The sequence below is a fragment of the Heliconius melpomene genome, chromosome 21, assembly GCF_056956725.1.
Source record: "Heliconius melpomene rosina isolate 202511_hmr_F chromosome 21, ASM5695672v1, whole genome shotgun sequence".
In the NCBI taxonomy this organism is placed as follows: Eukaryota; Metazoa; Arthropoda; class Insecta; order Lepidoptera; family Nymphalidae; genus Heliconius; species Heliconius melpomene.
The window spans coordinates 9,014,110-9,039,287 of record NC_140409.1 but is presented as its reverse complement, the minus strand read 5'-3'; the positions used below and the strand labels follow the sequence as shown (position 1 = coordinate 9,039,287).

Here is a 25,178-nt window from a genome sequence, read left to right as displayed (position 1 = left end):
TTACGTAGGTATACCGTTTTAACGCACAGTCCGTAATAATCTATAATTATTACATTATACAAATATATACCTAAAATATTTGTGTTTTTTTTTACTTACAATTTACTTCCGTAGGTACTTCTGGTGTTAATAATTGCTATTAAGGAAGGAATAAATCGAAAAAATTGACACACTATGATTATTAGGATACTTTTAATTATATATAGATATAAGTATTTGTATAATAATTGAAAACATAAGGAGATATTTTGATTTAGGTACACTTAAAAGTTCTTATAAGTAATTTTATTGGTTATGTGAAATTGCACACGATATACATATACCTACCTATATATATAATATATTCTTTTACATGAAAATACGACATCAGCGTTGAAATTATTAGAGACAACAACAAAGTATGGTTTCAGTTCATTTATGTTAATATCTTTCAGGTAGATACTATGCCTTTATGTTATGTATATGTTCACAAATTATTATGTTTACTACTTTCGTTTCTGCCATGCGTCTCTTTGTTTTTATTAAAGCAGCCAAAGATAAAAGAAATCTAATTGGCTAAGTATTTAAAAAATAGGTATAGCTACAAAAAGCAAGGAGATTACTCAATTAAAAAGTCAAAATATAAATATATTGTTTCTCATTTGTTTCTTTTTCGCATTTCCATCGTAGGCATAGATTTTATTAGCAATCTCGAGAGCGGATGGAGGTTTCATTTGTTTACTTATATTTTAAAACTGTACTTGTTCTAATTCTATCGTTACTTAGGTATACGGGTTGTTTACTGGTGGTCTTATGTCAATTAACTTCAAAGATACTTTTATTATCTATTGCTTTTTATTTCTTCTAAAGCTCACTCACAAAAAGTAAGGCAAATTTTATCCTATTTAAGTATGTTTGTGCTTAACCTACATAATAATATATTTCTTTCCTAAAATTGGCTAGTCACTTTCACGTACTACGAAATGCATCACTTTTAAATTCACCTCCATTTCTAACTCTATTCCCAATTTCGGAGGCGACCCTAATACTATGTGAATACATTTCCAAAACTACTATTACGTTACTATGATAAAGTTAATTTGTTTATAAATCGGTACTGTAAAACTAAAGTGTTCAAACCGTTCACTCTTCACACTTTTAGCCTATGCTTACTTTCGAAATTGGTGTTTTATATTACATGACAGGAAATTTCATAATGTATCAGTAAGTGTCCTTTGAAACGTTGACTTTAACAATTTTATAAAAATAATTCAAATAAATTTTAAGACACATTTTACCAAAACTAGGCTCGTAAAATGAGAAGTAATAATATCTCTAAATTATTTTAGATCTTTTTAAAATAGCATTTCATATCAAATGTCTACATTATATATTAAAATACATGCGTTGTATATACGAATCTACAAACTATATTAATTACATAATGTTATAGCATAGTAAAGTGTTAACAAACATAACGAGTCCCCTAGCTAGCTTGAGCTAGCTCAAACATGTCTACTTAAATAACAGACAAAAAGATTCGTTGTCGACTTCAATATTATTGCTATCGTTGTTTTATTGCTTTTCAATCAATTTAAAATATAATCATAGATTTTTTTATATGATAAAGTATTTAATCTTATTTGCAATATATATATATATATATATATAATTTGAAACAAAATATCTTATAATCTACACGCGACACTTAATAACAATACATATATATTATTATAAGATATATGTTATTATAAGAAAAGTAATAAATTACGATAATGTCGTATAAAAAGGCTCATTTTATTTATTCTGAGATTGTTACTATTTTGTATATAGACTAATATTACTCGATTTTAATTTTAATTTGACATTATTACGTCAGCTCTTGTATACACGCATCACACACACAACAAAAAAAATAATAAAAGTCATACATATAAATTTAAAATAATAATAAATCGGGCCTTTTTATATATACATATATAAAATAAGAATATTCAAGAGATTGTACTATAAAATTGCAAAGTGTTAAATACGGAGTTTACAACTATTGTTCTTTTTGATGCATTGCTAAATAAAGTACGTTGCGTCACACATTCCAGAAAAATGTAGGCATTGCTTATACAAAAAATATTTTTTCAAGTTTTTTTGAGATACTTTTATATTAGAAAATACTCATTTCATATATCACATTACCGTTATATTCAAGTTACTAAAAGGAAATAAAAATGATAATATATAATGAAATAAAAGTATCACTTTTTCATAATGTCATGTTCCTAAAATTTGTTAAAAAGATTGATGTAAAATATAATTATATTAATTTATCATTAATTGCTATGTGAACATTCTTATAATGTATAATGTACCAACTACTCTAGAAACTAACGCTTAGGTAACTAAATAAAATTGATTTCAAGTCGTTCTGAAATTAGGCTACGAATAAAATTAGATAATTATTATTAAACACCTACAACCTATATTGCTTATATATTGCTAATTTGGACAAACTTACTTGGTATTTTATCACTGTAATTGTGTTTTATAATTAATGTATAAATTTTTAAAATAATTTTAAATTTCTTTATTATATTTTTTTGTTTATGAACGTCCACATGGAAGCAACTTATAAACTGTAATTTATGTATTTACGCGGAGTCGGTCTTATTTTTCTTATATTCTCAAAACATGGTATTATTTATTTCTATTATTTTTTATTATTATGTATTATTTATTGTACATATTATTTATAAGCACAAATTATTGTAGGAATATAATAAAATTGCGTAGACGACTTATGCGGTTCCCTGGCAGTATATAATCTTTTAATGGCTTCCATCCCACTAGTTAATTAGACTCGGCAAAGTCCATTTATCAAAAAAGGTACTTATATTTTTAATGGAGAAAAAAAAATCTATTTTCCTTTATATGACAGAAATAATTTTCTATGAATTTACTCATTTGTTAGTGGAATCAATTTAGTAATTTTTAAATGCTGAAAAATTTAATTACATTTAAACAAAAGTTATCTTCGAAGAAAACTTCGAATATCATATAAAATATTTAAAAAAATCATATATGTAGTAGTACATACTTTTAAATCTTGACATATCTACATGTGTGTTAAAAAATTGTGCCGTGTGTACTAATTGTTTTTTAATTTACTTTGTAACATTTGAAAACGCATTTATGAAAAATATAACTATATTTCATACTTGTTACGTTAAGGCATAAGCTAACTTATCATCATTCGCAAAGAATATTTTTTCCCATTACATTTGACTTTTGTATAAGTAACTTTCAAAGTTAATTTGTAGAAGTGATTTTTTAGACACATGGTCTAAATATCTTTATTGACTACTCTTTACAAGTGATAGTAGAGATTACAATACTACTTCAATAATTGTAAAGAAGGAAGGTATTTTGGTACACCATGAAATATTTACATTAAAATATCGTTATATATTTTGTATATAAATTGGTTTCATTAATTTCAATATTGCTTACCGTTACTATTTTAGTCTAAAATTCCTACGACTACAATAACGTTAGTATATAAATATTTGAATAAAATATCTTGAATAAGATTTTTAAAAGCCAATTTTTTTCATCTACGAAGACAAAAGAGACTAGATGCATAGTATTTATTATAAGAATAAATTGAAGGATTATGTTTAGGAGTACAAACGCTAGGTTCTATAATATTGGGATAGATTTTATATAGATATGAAAAGCTACCTGAAAAAGAGGAGAAATTTGGTAGAACATAGAAGTGATACGTTATCTAAGAACTCTTTAATTTTGAAAAAAATATATATATCACACTATTTATTACATAATATTCGATGTTAATTTCGTTTTAATAATTGTTCATTCTATAAAGTACTTTGAAGCACCAATATCTACCAAATATTAATAAACGATGAATATATAGACTACGTAAATTCTATAATAATATTGCTTATACATTAACATTATATTGCTTTTAAACGCGCAACCCTTGTCTGGTCAAGCTTGTATAAATAAAATTATTACTTACAAATAAGAAAAAAGTTCCGTATATAATAATATATTTATGGCACTACGTTTGGATTAATTAGAGGGGAAAATGTACACTAAATTAGAAACCCCGTTCTGGATTGACACATTGTAAAGTGGAGACGATGGGGAAGTTGTTGGAAGATTTACCTTCAAATTATAACTCGACGTTTATTGTTGTCAGCATTAAGTATGTTCATTAAGTCTAGTTGTTACATACAGGAACTTTTTATAGAGGACTTTATAATTGACAGGGTTAAATGAAATTCACTGACAAAGAATTGACTCGCGAGGCTTCAACTAATAGGTACGCTACGGGTCGCGGCGACTACCCACAGGTTGGAAGTCCCATATGTTAAATAGAACTAACATTACATTACGTACTGTTTCATACGAATACAAGCACGTACAAGTGTTTCTACGAGAGCTACCAAGAGCTACCGAGAGCTACGGGGTAGGATCAAGTAGGGCAAGTCTGCTCTGTCTATTCGACAACGGTGCGCGACTTGATAAGTGTCTACATTATTATTGCTTTTCGAATACCCATTTCTTCCAAGCACCTCGTGCCCGCTTCCTTACATTACTGTTAATACTACCTTACTTTAATCTAGTTTATTGCCAGTTACCTTCGACTTGACACTAATAACACACTCAATCTAAAGGCATGCTCGCTGAGTGACGCGGCGAAGCCCGTCTCTGACAGCCGTCGTTCGCGCCGTCGCCCGTCCATAACCAATTACCACGTGACCGTATGTATTTGTAAACTTTAATCAATTAATATATTATACTATATAATTGTATAACTATTAAATACTATATAAATATTTATTAACCGCAATCAAATTCAATTTTTTATTTTTTTTATCATATGAAAACAATAGTAGCCAAGTATCAAGTGAAAAAGGGGATTATTTAAATCTGATGTGTGAAGTGAAGTGCATTGGATAAAAAAGCTGTGTGCTGAAGTGCGGCTCGGGGCGGCGTAGGGCGGCGTAGGGCGGCTCGGGGCGGCGTAGGGCGGCTCAGGGCGCGCTGTCTGTTAAGGCACTGTAGCGGGCGGCGGCGCACGGCGATAGCGCGGCGGCGTGTGCGGAGCTTCGGACGGAAAATTTTGGCAAGTTCCTCACCGAGACGAACGTCGCGGCCGCTTACCTTCTTTGACGAACTCGGCGTTTGGCTCTCGCAATTTTATGTTCACCTTACACCCTAATACTTTCTAACCTACTACGCGGTTTGTAAAAATCACCTACAAAAGATATTAGTTTCATTCGTATTTCGTAATTTCTATGTATATAAGGGTATATTTTATCGACATATATATACATAATTCAATATTAACCTTATTAGGACGTTTATCGCTACGGCCTATCGCCGCGGTGGCGGCGCTACGGGGTCGTACATGATTCGTTGTTTGCGAAACGTTGCTCGAATGCGGCACGACGGCACCGACCGGCGCTGTACGCCGGCCGCGGTCGCGCGACTCTACTTATTTTAGAATTTGTATATTTATAATAATTATACTAGTGAACTAAATTCATATTAATACTTTAAGTTAATAAGTAAATCTTACGACAGAGTTTACGGTCCCTGGTTGCTTGCTGTTCTGTGGCGCGCTAGTCGGCCGCGGGCGGGGGCGAGTCGGGGGGCGGCGACTCTCCATCGCGCACGCATGCCGACTCCTGATGCTTATTGAGGTAGCTCTTGAGGGCGAAAGTTTTATGACAACGCAGGCATTCAAAGTTTTTGTCAGCCGAGTGAGTCTGCATATGCGCGCGTAGGTTGGAGCGGTCGGCGAACGCCTTGCCGCAGTGCGCGCATCCGTAGGGCTTCTCCCCCGTGTGGGACCGCAGGTGGCCCTGCAGCAGCCACGGCCGCGAGAACAGCTTCCCGCACACGCCGCACACGTGCGACAACTGGTGCGTGAGCACGTGCATGGCCAGCGCCGGCATGGACACGTACGCTTTGCCACACTCACCGCAGCGTTTGGCCGCCACCGAGTCCAGGCTGCGGTGCGTTTGTTTGTGTCGCGACAGATTTGAGGATGTGGCGTACCGCTTGCCGCATTCACTACAAGTGTATTTGGATTTGTGTTCCGGTTGCTGGGCGCTCTCGATCGGGGCGTTGGCATAGTTGCGACGCTTAGACCGGCCGTCGCTTACGAAGAAGGCGTCGTATGTATAGGCGATGGTCTCCTTCGGCCGCTCCGAGTTCTGCTCCTGCGAGGGCTCGGCCTGTGGAGGGGGCGGCTCAGGTTGCGGCGCTGGGTCTGTCTGCGGCGGTGTTGTTAGGAAAACAGCGTGTTGACTCAAGTCGAGTATAGCGTGCGCCGCGTTGAGGTCCTCCTCGGCGCGGTGTAAGTACGCGCGGTCCCCGAGGCAGTAGGGACGATAGATATCCTTCTTCTTAGGCGGTAGAGACAGAAGAGTGCCCGTGCTGGAGTAGCACAACGAGTTGGACTTGCCGCTCGCCGGTGGCGGAGGAGAGGAGACAGGCGAAGATTGGAGTTGCACTTGGAGAAAAGGCGGATCTGTCGAGTCGGAGGCGGAGAGGTGGAGAAGTGCGTAGGAGAGAGGCTGAGTCGCCGGCTGAGAGGGGCCGGGGGGAGCCGGGCTCACCTCACTTGGAAGTTGTGCGGTGAATTGTGTGGAAGGCTGCTCCTCTGTGTAACCTGTACAAACAAAATTTTCAGTGTTATTTTTTATACTTAATTTTTTTTTTATATTTGTAACAAATATTACATACTAGTGGATCCGAACGCGGCTACGCCCGCTTGAACTATACGAATATTTATTAAATATATTTATGAAATTATTTTCAGTTTTCTATAGAGAGATGCGTTAAGCAAGCTCATTTTGGGTGACGTTTTCTAACAACAAACTTTGCAAATCGTTGCTTAGCAACGGCGGTTGTTATAAACATGGCGGAATAAATTCCATGTCCAATTAATAAGTATTTTAATATATTTATATATATCAAAAATATTACAAATATGAGAAAAAAAAGTATCCTATGTTCATCTCGAGACCCTCAAGTATCTCTATATGAGTATTTTATCACAATTAAATTAGCGGTTTGGCCCTGATTGCGTAAAAGACAGACAGACAGACAGACAGACAGAGTTACTTTCGAATTTATAATATAGGTATGGATTTGTAATAGCTTTAACGGAGATTTTGTTCAAACTGTATAGAGGTATTAAGTCATAATATTTAATTACATCGTTTTAGAAGCAATCATTGAGCTTGATTCTAAAAAAAACTAAATAAAACTCTTAACGCCTAAATAGAATTATAAGTAAAAATAATTTCTTATCGTATCGCAATATCGTTATGTACATACTCATTTATATCCAACTAGCGGACTCGGACGCAGCTACGCCTGCTTGAAATATAAGAATATAATTTCTATAGAAATATAATTTCAATCTAGATGAAATGCTAAAAGTGACTATTATATTTATTTTCATAAGGATGAATATCAAAATGACGCGGTAACGAACGCGGTCGCGTAGCGACGACGGTTGTTATTAACATGGCAGAATAAATTGCATGTCAAATTAGAAAGTATTTTAATTTATTAGTATATACGTGTAATGTAATATTATATAGCCTATAGCACTTCTGAAGAATGCAGCTTTCATCCAAAACAAAAACAAAGTACATCGATCCAGTAGATCCAGAGATCTTAGCGTTCAAACAAACAAACAAAGAAACAAACTCTTCCGCTTTATTATATTAGTATAGATATAGACTAGTATAGATAGTATAGATGAAACGCAAAACCACTCTTCGCGAAATTTATATTGCCTTCTTTTAAATGATATTTGAGTGTTATCTACGAGTGTATTTCTATATTAATACAATTAAAAAAAAAGTTTGATTGAACGTGGTAATCTTAGGAATTAGTGCTTGGATTTAAAAAAAATCTTTTTGTGTTGGATAGCTCATTTATCGGGAAAGGTTATAATGCTATATTCTTCTTCTTCTTTGTCGTTTCGCTCTTGACAGAGCGGTTGTGGTCGACCTTTTTAAAGATCGGTGGTGCACCACACAGTCCGACGCCATTCTACATAACGCCTGGTGCACTCGTAGGGAGGGTCATTATAATGCTATATTACATTACGCTAAAACCTAAAGGGCGGAGTAAAAATACAAAATTTTGAAACAACAGGAAAACTCAAGAGATTCCGTGCGTACTCTGCGTAAACGGATAAAGCTACGCAAAAACCACGGATGACGGAATTTTTCGCATTTAAAATATCTAAAAAAAACTCAACGACAGCATATATCTATTTCTTAAATTTTACCCACAGTAACCACTTTTATTTTTTACAAATTACAAGAAAGTAAAAATACTTTTTTTTTTCAAATTAAGTATTTTAAACTATTGCGCCAGTGTCTCAGGGGCACAAACCTGCAATAGTTAACGCGACAAGTTATGAATACATTTCCCACTCAAGAAAATGATATATTTAATACTTTCATTCGCTCTGGCAACGAAGCAAAGCACGGTGTTGATTCCGCCACTCAACACCCAATGCCTCCAGAATGGGGCGGAAGGCTGGCAATGAAAGTGTCTTAATGGGAACAAGTGTTCTAAGTACTAGGTTGAGAGGTCTCCTCTGCGTACCCTGCTATGTGCGGGATACAGCGTCAAGCTAAAAAAAAAACAAACTATATAATATAATTCCTTATTCAATGAATCGTTCATAATGCATTTCTTTATTATGTCTTTTACAGCATAAAATATCAATAAAATTTATATTTTAGAAGTTAATGTCAGAAGCTACTGGATAGTCAGTTCATCGATGAAGATATAGGTAACGCGACCATATTTCGGTCGGCTCAAAACGGGACATTGTAGGGTGGCTTTCGTTTTTTTTTCAAGGTGTGTTTTCGCGTTTGAGGAGAGCATTCGTATTTAGAGAGGTGTTTTCGTTTTTACTTCCATTTTTTGAAAAAAGTACACTAGTACTGCGACAATCAGGGAGGAACTTGTTTCGACCGACCAAATTTACATGCCATTCCGGAAAACATGGGACATGTGTATGTCTCGATGGCATGTTTCAGAACACCGGGACATACAAGCAAAAATCGGCACGTCTGGTCTCGTTATGTATGTGACAGTACTGAGGTCTACCACGCTACCGGGCTCTTGACACGTGCTACAAGTATACAATTCTTAGTTAGAATTAGTCCATTGGACCATGTAGACGGATTCGCGGACAAAACTTTAGACATAAATTGTGCAAAAATGACATACACATAAATAAAGTTGTAAAATAAATAAATAGTTTGTAAGTTAGGCCGTCGTGGCGCAGCGGCACAAGAGCATGACTGTAACGCGACGGTTGTGAGTTCAATCCCCACTCAAGGAAGTGAAATATTTATTCACGCAACAACAAAGCAAAGCACGCAAAGTCTCCAGAATTCGGCAGAAAGTGGGGAACGGAGTGTCTTAACACTAGATTCCCTCTGCCTACCCTGCTGTGTGCGGGATACAGCGTGAAACTGATTTGATTTGTTTGTAAGTAAAACAATATTGTACGTAAGAATTCATCACATTCTATTGCCATCGGATTTTCTATTCATTATAAAAATATTGTTTTAGTTCCCCTTTATAATATACTAGCGACCCGCTCGCGGTTTCACCCGCGTGAACTATGTTATTATCAATTTCTGTCTCCTACTGACTACGTCCTAGTGACGTCTATGCAAAATTTAAGACTAGCGTTTGTAGTAACGAAGTTTCATACAAACTTTTGATCCCAAAAACAACCCCTTAGAAATCGAATATTGCAAATTGCCGTCTTAGCGAGCACCTACGTCCTATAAATAACTCCTATGCAAAATTTCAGATTCCTAGCACTTGTAGTTTCTGAGATTTCGTGATGAGTGAGTGACCTTTCGATTTTATATATACGAGTATAGATGAAAGAGAGCAATCATTTTTATATTATCAGTACAATATTCACAAAATTAAAGTAAGTACCATCTGATTCGAGTGGGAATGGTAGCATTTGTGAATATAGCAGCCGATAGCGGCGATCGACGTTCAGCTTTAATTAAACGAATAGTGGAAAATTGAGTTTTCCCACTCAATTTATTCAAACATAGCGCGAAGCTAACAAGTTGCGAAATCGGTTTTCAGGAGAACAATTGACGCACTCAACTCAGTTCGGTTACAGCACCAGCTTTAAACAACTTGCTGCTGGTGCTGGGATCCCCATTATTGATCTTAACAGTATATCGATACGTGCATTTGATAATTATTTAAAATCAAATATATAGAAATAAAGTCTTTAGTGTAAGTATTTTATGATATATGTATAATAATAAATAATTTTATATTCTGTAAATCTGCGGGAAAAACGAAATGAGCTAGTCTGTTTGTAAGTGTGTGTGTATTCATTTACTAATAGTTACAAAACACTGTAAATTAAATATGAGCTCACAACACATACACTCTTAGGATTTCATTATTTTAATCTTTTTCATTATTTTATGCTGTATCCTGCATATCGCGGGGTAGGCGGGGTTGGCGGGGTATTACTTGTCCAGTGGCGGAACTTAACACCGCGCTCTGCCTCGTCACAACGTCAAATATTTCACTTCCTCGAGTGGGGATCGAATCCACAACCGTCGCGTTACAGTATACAGTACTGTACAGTATACAGTTACGCGGAGAACTTGACATTAGTTTATCTTTGCCTACTCCAGCTTTTATTCAAACGGTTAGCTAAAATGAAAACAATAATTCTACGAGTTGCAAAAGCTTAAACGTAATGATAAATTTTAAATAAATTTCCATACGCAGGTTTCCATTTGGGTGGTCCATTCCAAGTGGTAATGTTTTAATTCTCTTGTGTTGCATAACGTAAATTTGTGCCAGTGTATTCTTGCAATAAGTTTCCCCAGAATTTAGCCTTGCCTTGCTCATATCCGGTTCCCGTCGCACCGGCGCCAAGCTATTGGAAGTTCCAAAATATGTTTAGGTTTTCTTTGTTGGTGGGTTCGACGCATGATAGATATTTTATGGTAATGTTCATCTGAATTTACAAAGAGGGAATATATATATATATATACATATAAAACCATAACGGATAGTTACCCATAAGTTCCAATTATTTGGCTTATGCAATATTAATGTTAAATTTCGTACCTACAATGAATATTATATTAAAATTGATTCAAATGTAGATAGATAATATCAATAAATTTCACGTGTAAATTTATTAATGTACAACGCGGAATACATTAACACTAGCGCGAGCTAAATGAAAACTATGAAATATTTAATATTTATGTGTCATTTCGAACTCTACCTAGACATATATAAAACTAGCGGCCCGCTCGCGGCTTCGCCTGCGTGATCTACGTTATTATTAATTTCTACGTCCTATAAGTGACGTCCATGCAAAGTTTCATACAAACTTTCAATCTCAAAAACAACCCCTTAGAAATCGAATATTGCAAATTCCCGTCTTAGCGAGCACCTACGTCCTATAAATATCTCCTATGCAAAATTTGAGATTCCTAGCACATGTAGTTTCTGAGATTTCGTGATGAGTGAGTGACCTTTCGATTTTATATATATAGATTAAAAATCGTTTTGTTGCGTCTGTAAATGGACAACGTTATTGAGGCACTTGTTAAAAAGAATCGACATCTAATTCATTGCATGAAGAAAATGGCTTCCAAATAAAAATATAGCTGGTAAACCCATTTTCATTTATGGCATTGATACAAAACAAACGTAACAAAATCAACGCTTAGAGTGCCAACTGTGCGCCGCAGATACAATAGTAAAAACAAACCCGGACAGTGGGATGAGCGAAGGGGTACGCCGCATTGCACCAGTTGAATCTCGACCCTGCACACCCCAAGGGTGTGTATCCACCACCCCTACAGACCCTGCCCCTGCCCCTCCACCCGCCGCGACCTCCCGGGACTCCTGCTGGTACTTGTTGACGCACGCTCGTGGAGAATCGGGACGCTTACTACTTGGATTTTGAGGAAAACTAAAGGTTGCTAATAAAGTTGTGGAAATTTGCTTTTGCTCCTCGGCTCGTAATTTAATATTTTAGTGTGCTCAAATGAGCGTGTATTTTTAATGTATAGATATTTTTTTTGACATTGGTTTATTATCCAAAACCTGTTATTAATTAATAAAATATATTAAATAATGATGAAAATGTCGGCGTTGAGTTCGGCCACTCAACACGCAATGCCTCCAGAATTCGGTGAACACTAGGCTCCCCGTGCGGTAGGCACTTTTATGTGTGGAATACAGCGTGAAATCTCTTGCCTACATTCATAATGATATTATACAATCTCTATATGTTTGTTAATTATAGAAGTTAATTTTAACGGGATATCTATGTTAATATTTTTTTAATCGATTTCTTTTTTAAAAAGGGGACGTATCGACATCTATATATATTTTTTATAATTGTTATAAGTTTCTTATAACAATTGCAATAAAGTTTTAGATGTTATTTTGTTTTGAAGTACCTACATAACTTCCTAGGGAAATCACTTGACGAAAATTTTGAACAAGACAATCTATTAATATACAAGTATTTCTGTACGTTTAATACTTTTAGTGTGATATGATAAAAATATATAACAAATGTCGATTTCCAAAAATTTCGCTTTTGCGGTGTTGAAAAAACGATGTCGAAATTTAGGTCAGGCAAGACCGGAGTTCTCCCGCATATACATTATACTGGTATACGAAGCTATCGCACAGATGCTCCAAGACCGCAGCATTCTCACGATCTCATATGAAATCCCCCACATTCTTAATTTGTCAGAATATATGTCCACAATTCCTAATGTTGCGCAAAATATATATGTTGTGACCTATGCAATTTTTGCGGCACATCTTGTTTTATTGTTGACTATTGACCCCCTCGCGGCTTCGCCCGCTTGGACTACGTAATTATTAATTTACTGATCTGAATTATTTCTGAATTTGAATTCGTTTTCTTATAGTAATATAATGTAAAATGTACCTATAATGTACCAATATTGAAAAGAAAAATTTCAATTAATTCAATAAAACAAGTATTTATAACAATTTTATTGAACAACATTATTTAAAAATTATAACTTGTTTATTTATTTAAGTCGATAAAATAAAACGTAAAGGGAAAACTTAAAGTAAAGGGAAGCTTACCAAAATACAAAATTAGTTTTCACCATGCAATGTTACGCTATTCGAAAAAATTAAAAAAAGTCATTGTTCCCATCATCCCATTACGTTATTAATAAATGTCATAAATAATAGTTTTCTCATATGCCTTCCATGTACATGTTGTCGCGTAGATATTGTTTTTTTGAATATTCATTTCGAGCGAGAGCTCGTGGGTCATTCGGGTACCGATCGCTTTGTAAAGCTAAAAATTCCTTTAGTATGCTAACTACGGAAACGACACACCCCACGCACCCTGCCATGCTCGTATATCATTCTAGCGCAAAAACAAAAAACGTTAAGTGAAAACTTGAAACTTTATTATACAGGGTGGAATTGTCAGCACCACTTTAAATGAAACCACAGTTTTAACTACTCTATAAAAGCCTAATATTATTCGGAAAAAAAATAATTCCCAAAAATGAAAAAGTTATTTTAAGTAGTATTTAAGTAAATTATCGTTTTAACATAAAACGCCATTTGTAAAGTATAACATAGGCACGCACACACTTACCTGTCAAAGCGGCAACGTCGCACACGTATGTGTGCGTCACACGAAATACAGGTATGGATAAAAATCGTGAAATGAAAAAAAATCCTACGTCTAAACTATTCAGGTACCTTGATTAATTTTTTTAATTCTGGGTTTGAAATATTTTACCCTATATGCAGTTTCAGTAAAAGAAGCGCTGCCTCTTCCACCCTGTATATCTTTTCATAAAATATAAAAAATGACTTGAGCTTATAGAAAGATCAAGTACCTGACAAATGTATATATTTATGCGTGTACTATTTACATATAAATCAAATCAGGCTGCATACCGCCACAGCAGGGTAGGCAAAGGGAACCTAGTGTTAGATAGTAATTGAACTGGATGAATTCCGGAGAATTCGGCGGAAAATCGACAACGAAATGCTTTTCAACACCACGCTTTGCGTCGACACCAGAGCGGAAAAATGAAAATATATAAATTTCAATAAACATTTCATTTCAACGAGTGGGGAGCGAACCTACAACCAGTCGTGTTTTGAGTCACTCTAATAAATATTTCATTAATGTTTTTTTAATAATCACTAGAGTATAATATTTCTCATAACAGAAGCAAAATATTAAAGAGTAAGCTGTTAAGAGCTAGCGGCACATTTAACTGAAACGATAATCGATTTTCAATTTGTACAAATGTATCGGCTCTTATAAAAAACTGGTGGAACTTGGGGACCTTGTTTGGGGTCCATAAATCGTAGGCACAGTTACAAAGAATAAAGCGTCCTGAGCCGTGTACCGATCAAAGTAATTTATTACTCTAGTCTACTCTCTGGTTTCCATTACACCCTATTCCCCGATAAAGTACCATCGTCATCGAAATAGAGTTAACAATTTCGAATCCACATCTCTAATAGAATAGTGACAAAAAAAGGTTATATTGAAAATCGTTTTTTGTTTTTAAAAAAAAAAAATAAAAAACAGCGTGAACCTGAATCGTTTTAGAAAGAGACAATAGAAAATTATTAGGTGAGTATTTTATTTGAAACTAATTATTATCAACATAAAGTAAATTTCTTAAAATGAATATACAGAGAGAGAAATGAAAGAAGCAAGTTCGATTTTAATTTTTTTTAAAGTAATGCTTAAGGTAAGTCTTTGTAAGAATATTTATGTGTTGATTATATTATGGAGGGGAATCAACAATGTATTAATTATTACCTAGGATATATCTTTTTTTTAAGTGAGGTATATTAAAATATACCAAAGTACACTGATACGTTACAAATAAGTGTTATATACGGACAGAAGAAATGTCTTATTTTAAATGGGCGAGATGAAACAGCCATGATTTATGTCTGACATTAAGGGCCTGCAATCGACAAAGTGTGATGACTTGGCAAATTTCATTAACTGCCTCCTCACTGCCTCTGTCACAGAAAATAAAATGTAGATAAGTCTTTTAAGAATATCTAAAGAGGACTCTACTCTAAATATATAACGTTCAATTAGTATTTAGCTAATTAATGTTTTTTTTTCAGCTAAGTTGATTAATTTAAAAATGTACATAATAAATGTACTGTAAGACAGACAGGTTGTGGGTTCAATTCCCACTCCAGGAAATTGAAACAAGTATTTAATATTTTCATTTCTTCGCTCTAGTGTTGAGGCAAAGCGCGGTGTTGAGTTCCTCCACACAACAAAAGTAGGAAACGGAATGTCTAAGCACTAGATTCCCTCTGCCTACGCAGTAAAGAAAAAAAGGAAGATTAATTTTCTTTTTCGTAATCCAAGGGATTTGGATATTTGGTATTAATTTCAGCTTGATACCTCCGCGGACAACAAAGTGACCTCTAGGATTCGTTAGTAGGATTCCGTTTTTAGGAGTAAGTTAGGAGGGTTCCATTTTTTACTTTTAATGTACGCAGCCATAAAAATTTAGATATATTTTAAAAGTAATAAATTTAAAAAATATCTGCTATTGCAAAGAAAAACTCTGATTCTACATACTAATATAGAAAAATGTACGTCCATTAATGCTGTGAACTATGGAGAGCTGGCGGTGCGAACATACGAGACAGTAAGAGTAAAACGCCAATAAGAGGCTCTCACCCACCGATATTGCTTTGGTGCGGCGCGCGGCGCCCTAGACATTGTTATATAATTATCATGACTAGTCATTTTGAATATGAAACGTTCTTCCAGTGATAATATTACAAATTGCAATATTCTATTTATTATTAAATAATACTATTTTTTATGTATGTAAATAAGTAGGATATGTAATAAGTAAGTGAGTATACTTTTGTACAAAACCATATGAGCCCGTAAATTATTGTATATTCTTTGAGTTATATATATATCATGTTTAATTTATTTATTCAATAATCTCCTTCTTCCTTTTTTTACTCTTACTCTTCTTGATTTGTCAGAAAGTGCTGTAGACTTTACATTAGCTAATGGAGGGAGGTCTACGTAAAGCTAACAACTATATCTCTTAGCTTGTGAAAAAAAATTAAAAAAGAAATCAAAGTTTCTCTAACATTTGTTGATAATATCACAATGAATATGAATCCCTGGACCACGTTTCTTCTACGTGATGGAACACGTTAACAAGATGCACCTTGTCCGTATTGGGGTTTTCTTTGATTGCTTTTTGAGAAAAAGTGCAACCGTTGCTTGGTTAAAGTACACTCATGTTTTTAAGCATAAAAACGTCAATTTAACAAGTCAACAAATACACAATCAACAAATATCGCTAAGCAAAACTTAAAAAAACAAGAAATTTATAAATACAACAAAAATAAGAACGAAATAACAAGAATTCAACGAAAATATGTAGAAACGGAAAATCTCTCGTATCAACAAGTAGATCAATGAAAAAAATGGCGGATGTAGCCCGACCGATGACAAAATTTTATTAGTATTTTTAGTAGTATTTTTTAGTATTAAAATGCGTTCGAAGTTTGATAATAAAGTGGTTTTTGGATGTCTATTTCATAAAACATTATTAAAAATTAAGAAAACAATTTTGGCGTTTATAATATTCCATATGTATTAAGTCTGATGGGGTTTCATAAGTTCTATAGACATCATTCAATAGTGTGTGATATACTTAAAGCCCAAGATCCCAGAGCCGCCATATTTACGTTACTTTAGCAAAGCTGAAATTTTGAAAACTTATTAGTTTAATAATATGTGGTTAAGACAGTATGCCTACTCAGTAATTTGAAAGTGGGGCCATGTCTTTTTTCATGTTTTTGTACTAATATAAGTTTATATACCAAATTTCAGCTTTCTAGGTCCTTAGGAAGTATCTTATGACTCAGGGGTTTTTACCTCACCCCCTGAGTGAGTGAGTGAGTTTTTAGATATCCCAATTATACCAAGCAGTCTCTATGTTATTTGGAAAATTTCACCTCTGGCAGGAAGTTGGTCTGCACCTGTCCGTTCAGGCACCACCAGCACTATCAGCATTTGATCCGAGGCTTACGTTTCTCAGCTACTGTGATTATCACAGTCACATAATGATGTTTATATAGGTGAAATAAATGATTTTATTACCGGTTGAAATGTTTTCTAATTGTATTGGATATACTTCCACCATTTGTAATTAATAATAAAAAAAACTTTTCTCTTGTATATTATTTTAAATTGATCAGCCATTTTTACTTTGTATCGTGTTTGTACACGTTATTTACCACTTTAATTTAGTTCATTTAACATTAATAATATATTTATATATTTAGCATCGTCTGAAAAAATGTTCAAAATTACATTCTTGTCCGAAAAGCCGTTATTCACTTATTCATTGAAATAAAAATCTCAGTTCGCTGGAGAACTTAAATTGAGTGGTTTTATGCAGTTTTATAAAAGTTTATTTCGATGCTGGTACACTGCGGTCGATTCTGTCCACGAAACAATTTCCACGGGTCAAAGTACAAGACCGCAACTAAAAAAAAACCTTTACAATAGCCTATATGCGCTTTCAAGTTTTTTTTTTTTAAATGCGATATATTTGATACTGGAAGCGATCGATGAGAAGAATGAACAATGTTTTTCATTTTTGAAGGTTTCTAAGAGGCGGGGGTTCGATACCCGCTACGTGATTTGATACGTTTTCTAAATGCACGTCATATGTCATATGTGCATATGCACATATAATATAAAGCAGCATTTATATAAATTTTAATTCTAAATATTCTTTTTTCAAACAGTCTTTGACAAGCACTTTTTATACTCGGAGACGTTCTGAAAGACCGAAGTGAAGAGCTGGCAGGAAACTAACCAGTTGCTCTTTTCAATTTCAAAGTTACAATTTTAAAAGTTACAATAATAAAATGGTAACTATATGTGTATTATTATTATTTTAAATAAATATTTTTGTCCAGAAGCACAATGTCGGTTTTAGGTATGTTATGTTATCTCCAGAATTTATATGAAACTATAATCATCTATAAGCCATCGCATAGAACACATGTAAATTATAGATTGACGTGTTCCCATTTTATTCCATCTTTGTTTGACAATAAATTGAAACTTGATTCTTCGGAAGTTTTCGAGAGTTATTTTAATTGAATGCCAACAGACATCTACAAACCCCACTTAAAGAAATTGAGCCTATTATTGTTTTTATTAGCTTAACTTTAGTAGGTATGTGCATGTGTGATATTTTTTTCTTGTATTACCCTAATTGATATGGATTTTTTGTGGTATACCTAAATTAACATACGGACTAAAAATTTTCATATTAAATAAGTGCACTCGACCCACTTAATTAGATTAACAAATTACTACTGCCACTGACCGGTCTTTGTGGCAAGATACATACGAGTATATTGCCCGAGTTCAATTAAAGTAATAGATTTTTGAGATTTGCTATTTTCGAACAAAAATTTATTTTAAACCAACAAAAAATATACTGTTATTCACCATTAACTTTTGTCCACTTAGAAAAGTTAGAAATGAAATGTAAGAAAATAAAATGATCAAATGTTAATATTAACAAACCAAACGCTTTCGTATCTTATCCATTCAGCATTATGTTATAAGTATTCTATTTAAAAGAAAATACGTTTTTTTATCTCCTATGTAAATAATATAGTTGCATATTATTCTTTTTAGCGGGGAGGGCAGTGTCTTAACACTCGGTTCTCTCTGGAAAATTACTATTTTAAAATACATGATGTTTATTTTTTAATTTATAGAAGTTGTTGAAAAACATTAGAATTATATTTAATATAGGGATTCTTACTACATTCGTGTTTTTAATAGTTAATCTAAACTCTTTGTTATATTAGTTTTTAAATTATTTGATTATAATCTGTATGAATACTGGATTGAAATGTACTTAGATTTTATATTAAGTCATAATTTTTATAACGTTATTAGAAATTTTATTTGTTTCATTCGATGAAAAGTAATGTAAAGAGCAACCAATATAATAAAAATATATAAGGAAATTGAATTAATTTGTAAAAGCTCCTGAGAAGTGCTTCTGAGGAGTTGAATAGAACCCACTAAGTACCCCTTAATACATGGCGTGTTTCTTCTACTTAATATATGGTATTATCTTTTTTCCATTTATATTTTAATTAGTAGTGTATAGTTTTTTTTAATAAATAGTGTATAGTTTTCACAAGATTTTTTTTTTTAATTTCGTTAGGACACCATTTAACGTTCTACTGAGAAATATGACAAGTATTTAAAAAAGGAAAAAATAAAATAAAAAAAATGTTGAAATAAGTCAATTTCGCTATTAAAATTGCGCAATGCGTTACGCGGGAGCAATTAATACGTATCAAATGAAGGGCTGCCTTCGGAACTAAATCAGGCCTCGGTAATTGGCCACATGCGGCGTGGACCAGAAAATCAATAAGTGACCCTTGTTCCATGGTTCGCCACCCAAGCGGTTACCAGCTGCTACTTTGTTAGGTGTTCTCATACATTTTTAAATTAATTCTAACTCTCGAAAGAAAACACGTTAATATCTATGAGTAGAAGATTATGTAGTGTGTTTTATAATTTTCAAAGTGTGTAGTCCATTGAAGAAAACTGTTTTTTAGAGCTGTAATTTATATTTATTTTGCAGTTTAAGTACTTTTTTCGTGGCTATCGACATTGTATCAAAATGATTTACTTATAACAGGCCAAGTGCGAGTCAGATTCGCGCACGAAGGGTTCCGTACCATTATCTATAAAAACGGCAAAACATCACGTTTTATATTTGGGAACCAACTTTTAATCTTTGGGTACGGGTATGGGTACTAATGTACTAATCCTAAAAGCATTGCTTGCTGAGCTGGACTCAACGCGCTTTACCTCGACAAATATAAATTTAAATAAAAATATAAATTTAAATAAATATTTCATTTTTTCAAGTGGGACTTACAGTCACACTCCTTTGTGCCCCTGCCCCTATATGCATATATGGAAGATTTAAATAAACTATAATATGTCTGTCTATTCGTATATATGTAAACGGTTTGAGTAGCGGTAGGAGTTGGCAAACGAGGTTAAGTGCCACCGATAGCGCGTTGTATCGACAGCGTACAATGAATACGTAGCGTAGAATCTCTTATGTAATTGTTAGCCCATTGCGACATATATATGTATACACGATGCACTCAAGAACAAAAAATTGAAGCATGTAGAAAATACTTTTTCCATTTTAAATTAAAGAGCAAGTTAATTTATATATATATACTTACACTATATACCTACATATCTATATACGTGCAAGTGAACGTAACGTAAATGAAATGCATAGAAAATGAAAAACTTTTCTAAATATGTATCTTTTGAAATGAAATATGAGTGAACACTTCAAAGTAATGTTATCAATTTCAATATGAATGTGCTGACGAGGCTTAGTGCCCGCTGTCTCCGCTACTACCTACTACCTATCCTGTCAATCGGAAGCATTGTAGGTCGGCTGAAAGCTCCTCGAGCTGCTATAAAAGGTTTTTGCTTCACCTAACAAATGTGAAGGCCGCGCAAAGCTAGTAGCTGCAGGCTCGACATAATGTAGATACGAATTTTAAAGTATAATAAAGTATTACACAAAATAAAAAAAAATTGGTTTGTATAATGATGTATTAATGAAAAAGGCATATGCAATTATTGATTTATTAATAACGGTAAATAATTGACAATATACATATAAGTAAAATCTATGTACTGTCAATAAATGCCTTCGTTCAAATAATAATTTAAATACTATAAAAAATTAAAAATTTCTCTCTGTACTGTAGTTACTAAATAAATATACTAGTTAATAATCTCATTATTCTTTTACATTAAAATTTATTTAAATTTTAATTTACCATTATTTTAATATGTGGTCGTAATATTTCGATGAAATGACTATCGAGGCATGTTATATAGTTAGTCGTTAGTCGTTTGTTTCTTTTTTTACTGATGATTCAATCAAGTTTAGTCTCTACTTCCTACTTACAGTAGTACTATTAAGGGTTAAATTTTGAAAAATACACTTACAAAAAATGTTATTTTACGTTCGATATGTCTAAAGCCTCATTAATATTTCTGAATAAAGTTCTAGCAAAAAAAATGGCCTATTATTACATAGTGTATGTCAAACAGCAAAAGTTAGAGACCATATACTCTTAAACTTATAAATACGTACAAATAAGTATAATTACAGTAATCAGCAATTTGTCATTTTAAATAACAGCACTAAAAATATGCATAATAAATAATTAATAAATAATACAATCTTAAATCGCAATCGAAAAGGAAACGAGCTTCAACATTTGACGATTTCGATTTGTCTGTTCTTAGAAGAACTGTTTTGTCATTTCATCCAGAATTCAATAAGAATGTTTTCAGTAATATACAATACTAGCGGCCCGCTCGCGGTTTCACCCGCGTGAACTTTATTATTATTAATTTCTGTCTCCATGAGTACGTCCTAGTGACGTCTATGCAAAATTTGAGAGATTCGACCCCAAAAACAACCCCTTAGAAGTCGAATAGTGCAAATTCCCGTCTTAGCGAGCACCTACGTCCTATAAGTAACTCCTATGCAAAATTTGAGATTCCTAGCACTTGTAGTTTCTGAGATTTCGTGATGAGTGAGTGACCTTTCGATTTTATATATATAGATAATAAATATGTAGACAGATGATATTTTTTCTTAGCTTAAAAAAATAAAAAATGTATTAAATTGTATTATTTATTTATTATTTGTATTATATTTTTTGCTGATGCTATTTTTCTGTCTTTATAATTACCTACTTGTATGTGTTTGTTAGTTCAGTTTTACAGTAAATGGTCTCTAGTAATATATTTGATTTTTTTAAATGTATGTAAAATTAATGAACAGTTCAATGTTGATACATGTATACTTTAACTCATCAGAGAGCTGAACGTTATTCAAGAGGCCCAAGTTCAAATCCGGGTTGGATAACAATTTTATTTTTTGTTTATCATTACTGAACCAAGAACTTTAATTTTCAAGATTAACTTTACACTTCCGCTGTATAAATCTTCTGATAATAGAAACAAAATAAACCTACCTATACTTAACTATGCTGTGAGAAAACACACCCAAACAAATATGTTTAATTAATAATTGAAATTTATTTCACAAATAATTTGTAGTAATTAAGGTATTTATAATTGGAAGCGCGTTAATCCGACAGAGGCCGTGGGTATTATGGCAGCGATGACAATTATTTACTGACAGATATGTACGATGGACACGGCATGCACAAAATCCTTGAATAAATCACAGAATTTTCTTTCTTTTCTATTGTATGTGGCTCTAATAGAATATTTAACGATTGTTAAACTAAATGTCGTATATGGGTTACTCTATACTTTTTCAAAAATATGAAAAATATGAATATTGTATTATTGGGTCAAAAGATTAATACATATTTATAACTATAAATACTACACATATTTACTGAAGCTGCAACTCTATCAAAGTTCACAAAGAAAATGCAATTGCAATTAAATTGTTGTAGAACTTATGTTGTTTATAAAAGCTTTCTGAAACTTGATGTTTTAATGGGAACTGTGACGTACATATTTATGTTATTAATGTATTAGACGTAATGTCGTACCAACTCGTATATAAGCTGCTAAACATTTTTTTTCTAGCTTCCCACTATCTCTCATACCATATCTTTTTGCGTCAACTGTCATCAATCTTTATATAAATGCCCTGAGTGCCTTCCTTAGTATCACCGATACTATGTTCTCGAAGGTCAACCGAGGTTCCCACCTGAATCTCATACAATCTTACAAACATACTTTTGCTTCATATATATTTTTTACCATTCTTTCATCACCAAGCCAAACCACCAGAGCAAGGTGTTCTTCATTCTTATTGTGACAGCCTCGCTAGTAGTAGTATCTCTTCATTGTGGATTCAGTTAGCTAAACTGTCTTGGCATAACCTACGAAGAGACCGCATGTCCACAGCATTCATCTCTCTTTCAATTATACCTACTAACATCCATGTTTCACTGCCGTATTACAGCGTCGGTACTATATTGTGAACACTACACTAATGCTTCGACTTCTGTAACTGGCAAGGCATTTTGCCTTTCCACGTCTACTTCGTATCTTCCGTCTCTATTAAATATATACGAATATACAACTACATTCACTTGTTCTAAAACCAATCAACAATAAATTAGAATATAAATTATGATAATACAACAATAAGTTATAATATATTTTACTGTCTTTGTATAAGTTTTAGGAAATGCTACATATATTTTAAAAAAATGTGTTTATGTGGAATAAATAATACTCTACATCGCATGCGCATAGCGTCACAATTACTATGTTATAAAAGTAAAATTCGCAATTTAATATACTTGCAATCGCAGTTAACAAAGCTTATGGAGTATATATAAAATAATGGTGAACGGGCTTAACTTAAATTTATGCTTTTAAGTAAATTGAAGATTTTGTAACTCTTCCTGACAGCAACGGCTCCAATGCGTTGACTGTTTCGATGGTAATTTTGTATCTTCATATAAGAAGCCATAGTGTATTACGACATTACTCTAGCTTATTTTTTTATCACTTCTACATGGTATACTGATATTAATTTCATATTATTGATATTAAACCTTGAAGCAATGACATATGACAAGTGCTCACCGTTGTAGAGGAGTGTGGGCTCAGGATCGCGAGGAGAGGGCCCCGGCGCGGTGGCGGCGGGCGCGGGGCTCCGGCCGCGCCCCTCGCCGACCACGTCGATCTCCTCGTCGGACTCGTCGGCCTGCCCGGTCGTCGGAGCCGCCTTCCACTTCTTGGCCATGAGGCAGCGCGGCATGGCGGCGCCCGCATCGGCCTCAGCGCGACCGCATCAGCGAGAGACAGACGAACAGAGAAAAGAGAGAAAAGAGAAAGAGCGGTGCCCCGGGCGAGCGGCGGCGGCGGCGTTGCGGCGATCGCGCGCGTCCTCTTGCGTTGTGAGGGCGGCCGTCGCGCCGCGTCGTATATATGCGGTGCGGGTGGTGCGCGCGCCGCCGCTTCGATCGATGGGGGCGGCGGGTGCCTGCCGCACAACTTCGCTGCCAACTTGGAGCGCGACCTAGCTCGCTACTCGCAATCAACCAGTGGAAATAGTGCGGACCCTCGTCGTCACTCACGTCGCTCGCCGCTTGCCGCTCGCCGCTCGCCGCTTGCCGCTCGCCGCTTGCCGCTTGCCGCTTGCCGCTCGCCGCTTGCCGCTTGCCGCTTGCCGCTCGCCGCTAGTGCGCTTACCGGCGAGGAGCAAACACGCACCTGTCGAATCGCCAACTTAGACGTGTCATCAACTTTATTTTCAATTAATATGCTTTTGTCTATATCTATGAAACTACTTTTATTGATATTAACTAAATATTCATATTTATTATTTTAATGTTTTTTTATTTCAATTTCTGCAATTTAACTGTTAAATATTAATTTAAAATTTAAACAAAAACGAAAAGTTCATTAAAATAAATTAATAATTTGTTTGTTTTTTTTTTAAAATATAAAAATTGAGCTCGTAGATAAGATAATTTTTGATTGGCTTGAATTTTACTACAAGATTTAATTTGTTTTTCTTTAAAAATAGAAATACTGTAAACACAATTGTTTTGTTTTATTTTGTCTCCATTCCATAGGCCAATTAATTATATAAATTTTGTGTAGAAAATGTGAAATAACTTATTTTTAATTTGCTATAGATAGATAATCACAAGCAAGATTTCAGGGAAAAAATTATATCTCCATCGCAAAAATGAAATATATGTAAAAAAAAACAATGAAGTATCCACAATTAAACATTATTCGATTAATACAAAATACATAGTGTGATGAGGCAGGATGAGGACCTTCAGAGGGCATGTATGTAGAGGTTGATGACAGTGGATGAGGCGAAAGAGGTATGCAGAGACCGTAGCGTGTGGCGCTCCGTTCTCTCTGACTACCCCGCTAGGGATAAAGCGTGAAGCTGGTAGTAGTAGTATATTGT

At 34.1% G+C, this 25,178-nt stretch overlaps 1 protein-coding gene across 1 annotated transcript; it reads right to left on the bottom strand.

The window, feature by feature from the left end:
• Positions 1–3,611: 3,611 nt before the first annotated feature.
• On the bottom strand, positions 3,612–24,706 carry LOC146527169 (uncharacterized). Its single transcript, XM_085205808.1, has 2 exons — positions 23,834–24,706; positions 3,612–6,682 (listed from the first exon to the last, which is right to left on the bottom strand). The coding sequence occupies exons 1-2, from the start codon at positions 24,006–24,008 to the stop codon at positions 5,628–5,630; spliced, it is 1,230 nt and encodes a 409-aa protein (XP_085061934.1). The 5' UTR covers positions 24,009–24,706; the 3' UTR covers positions 3,612–5,627.
• Positions 24,707–25,178: the final 472 nt, after the last annotated feature.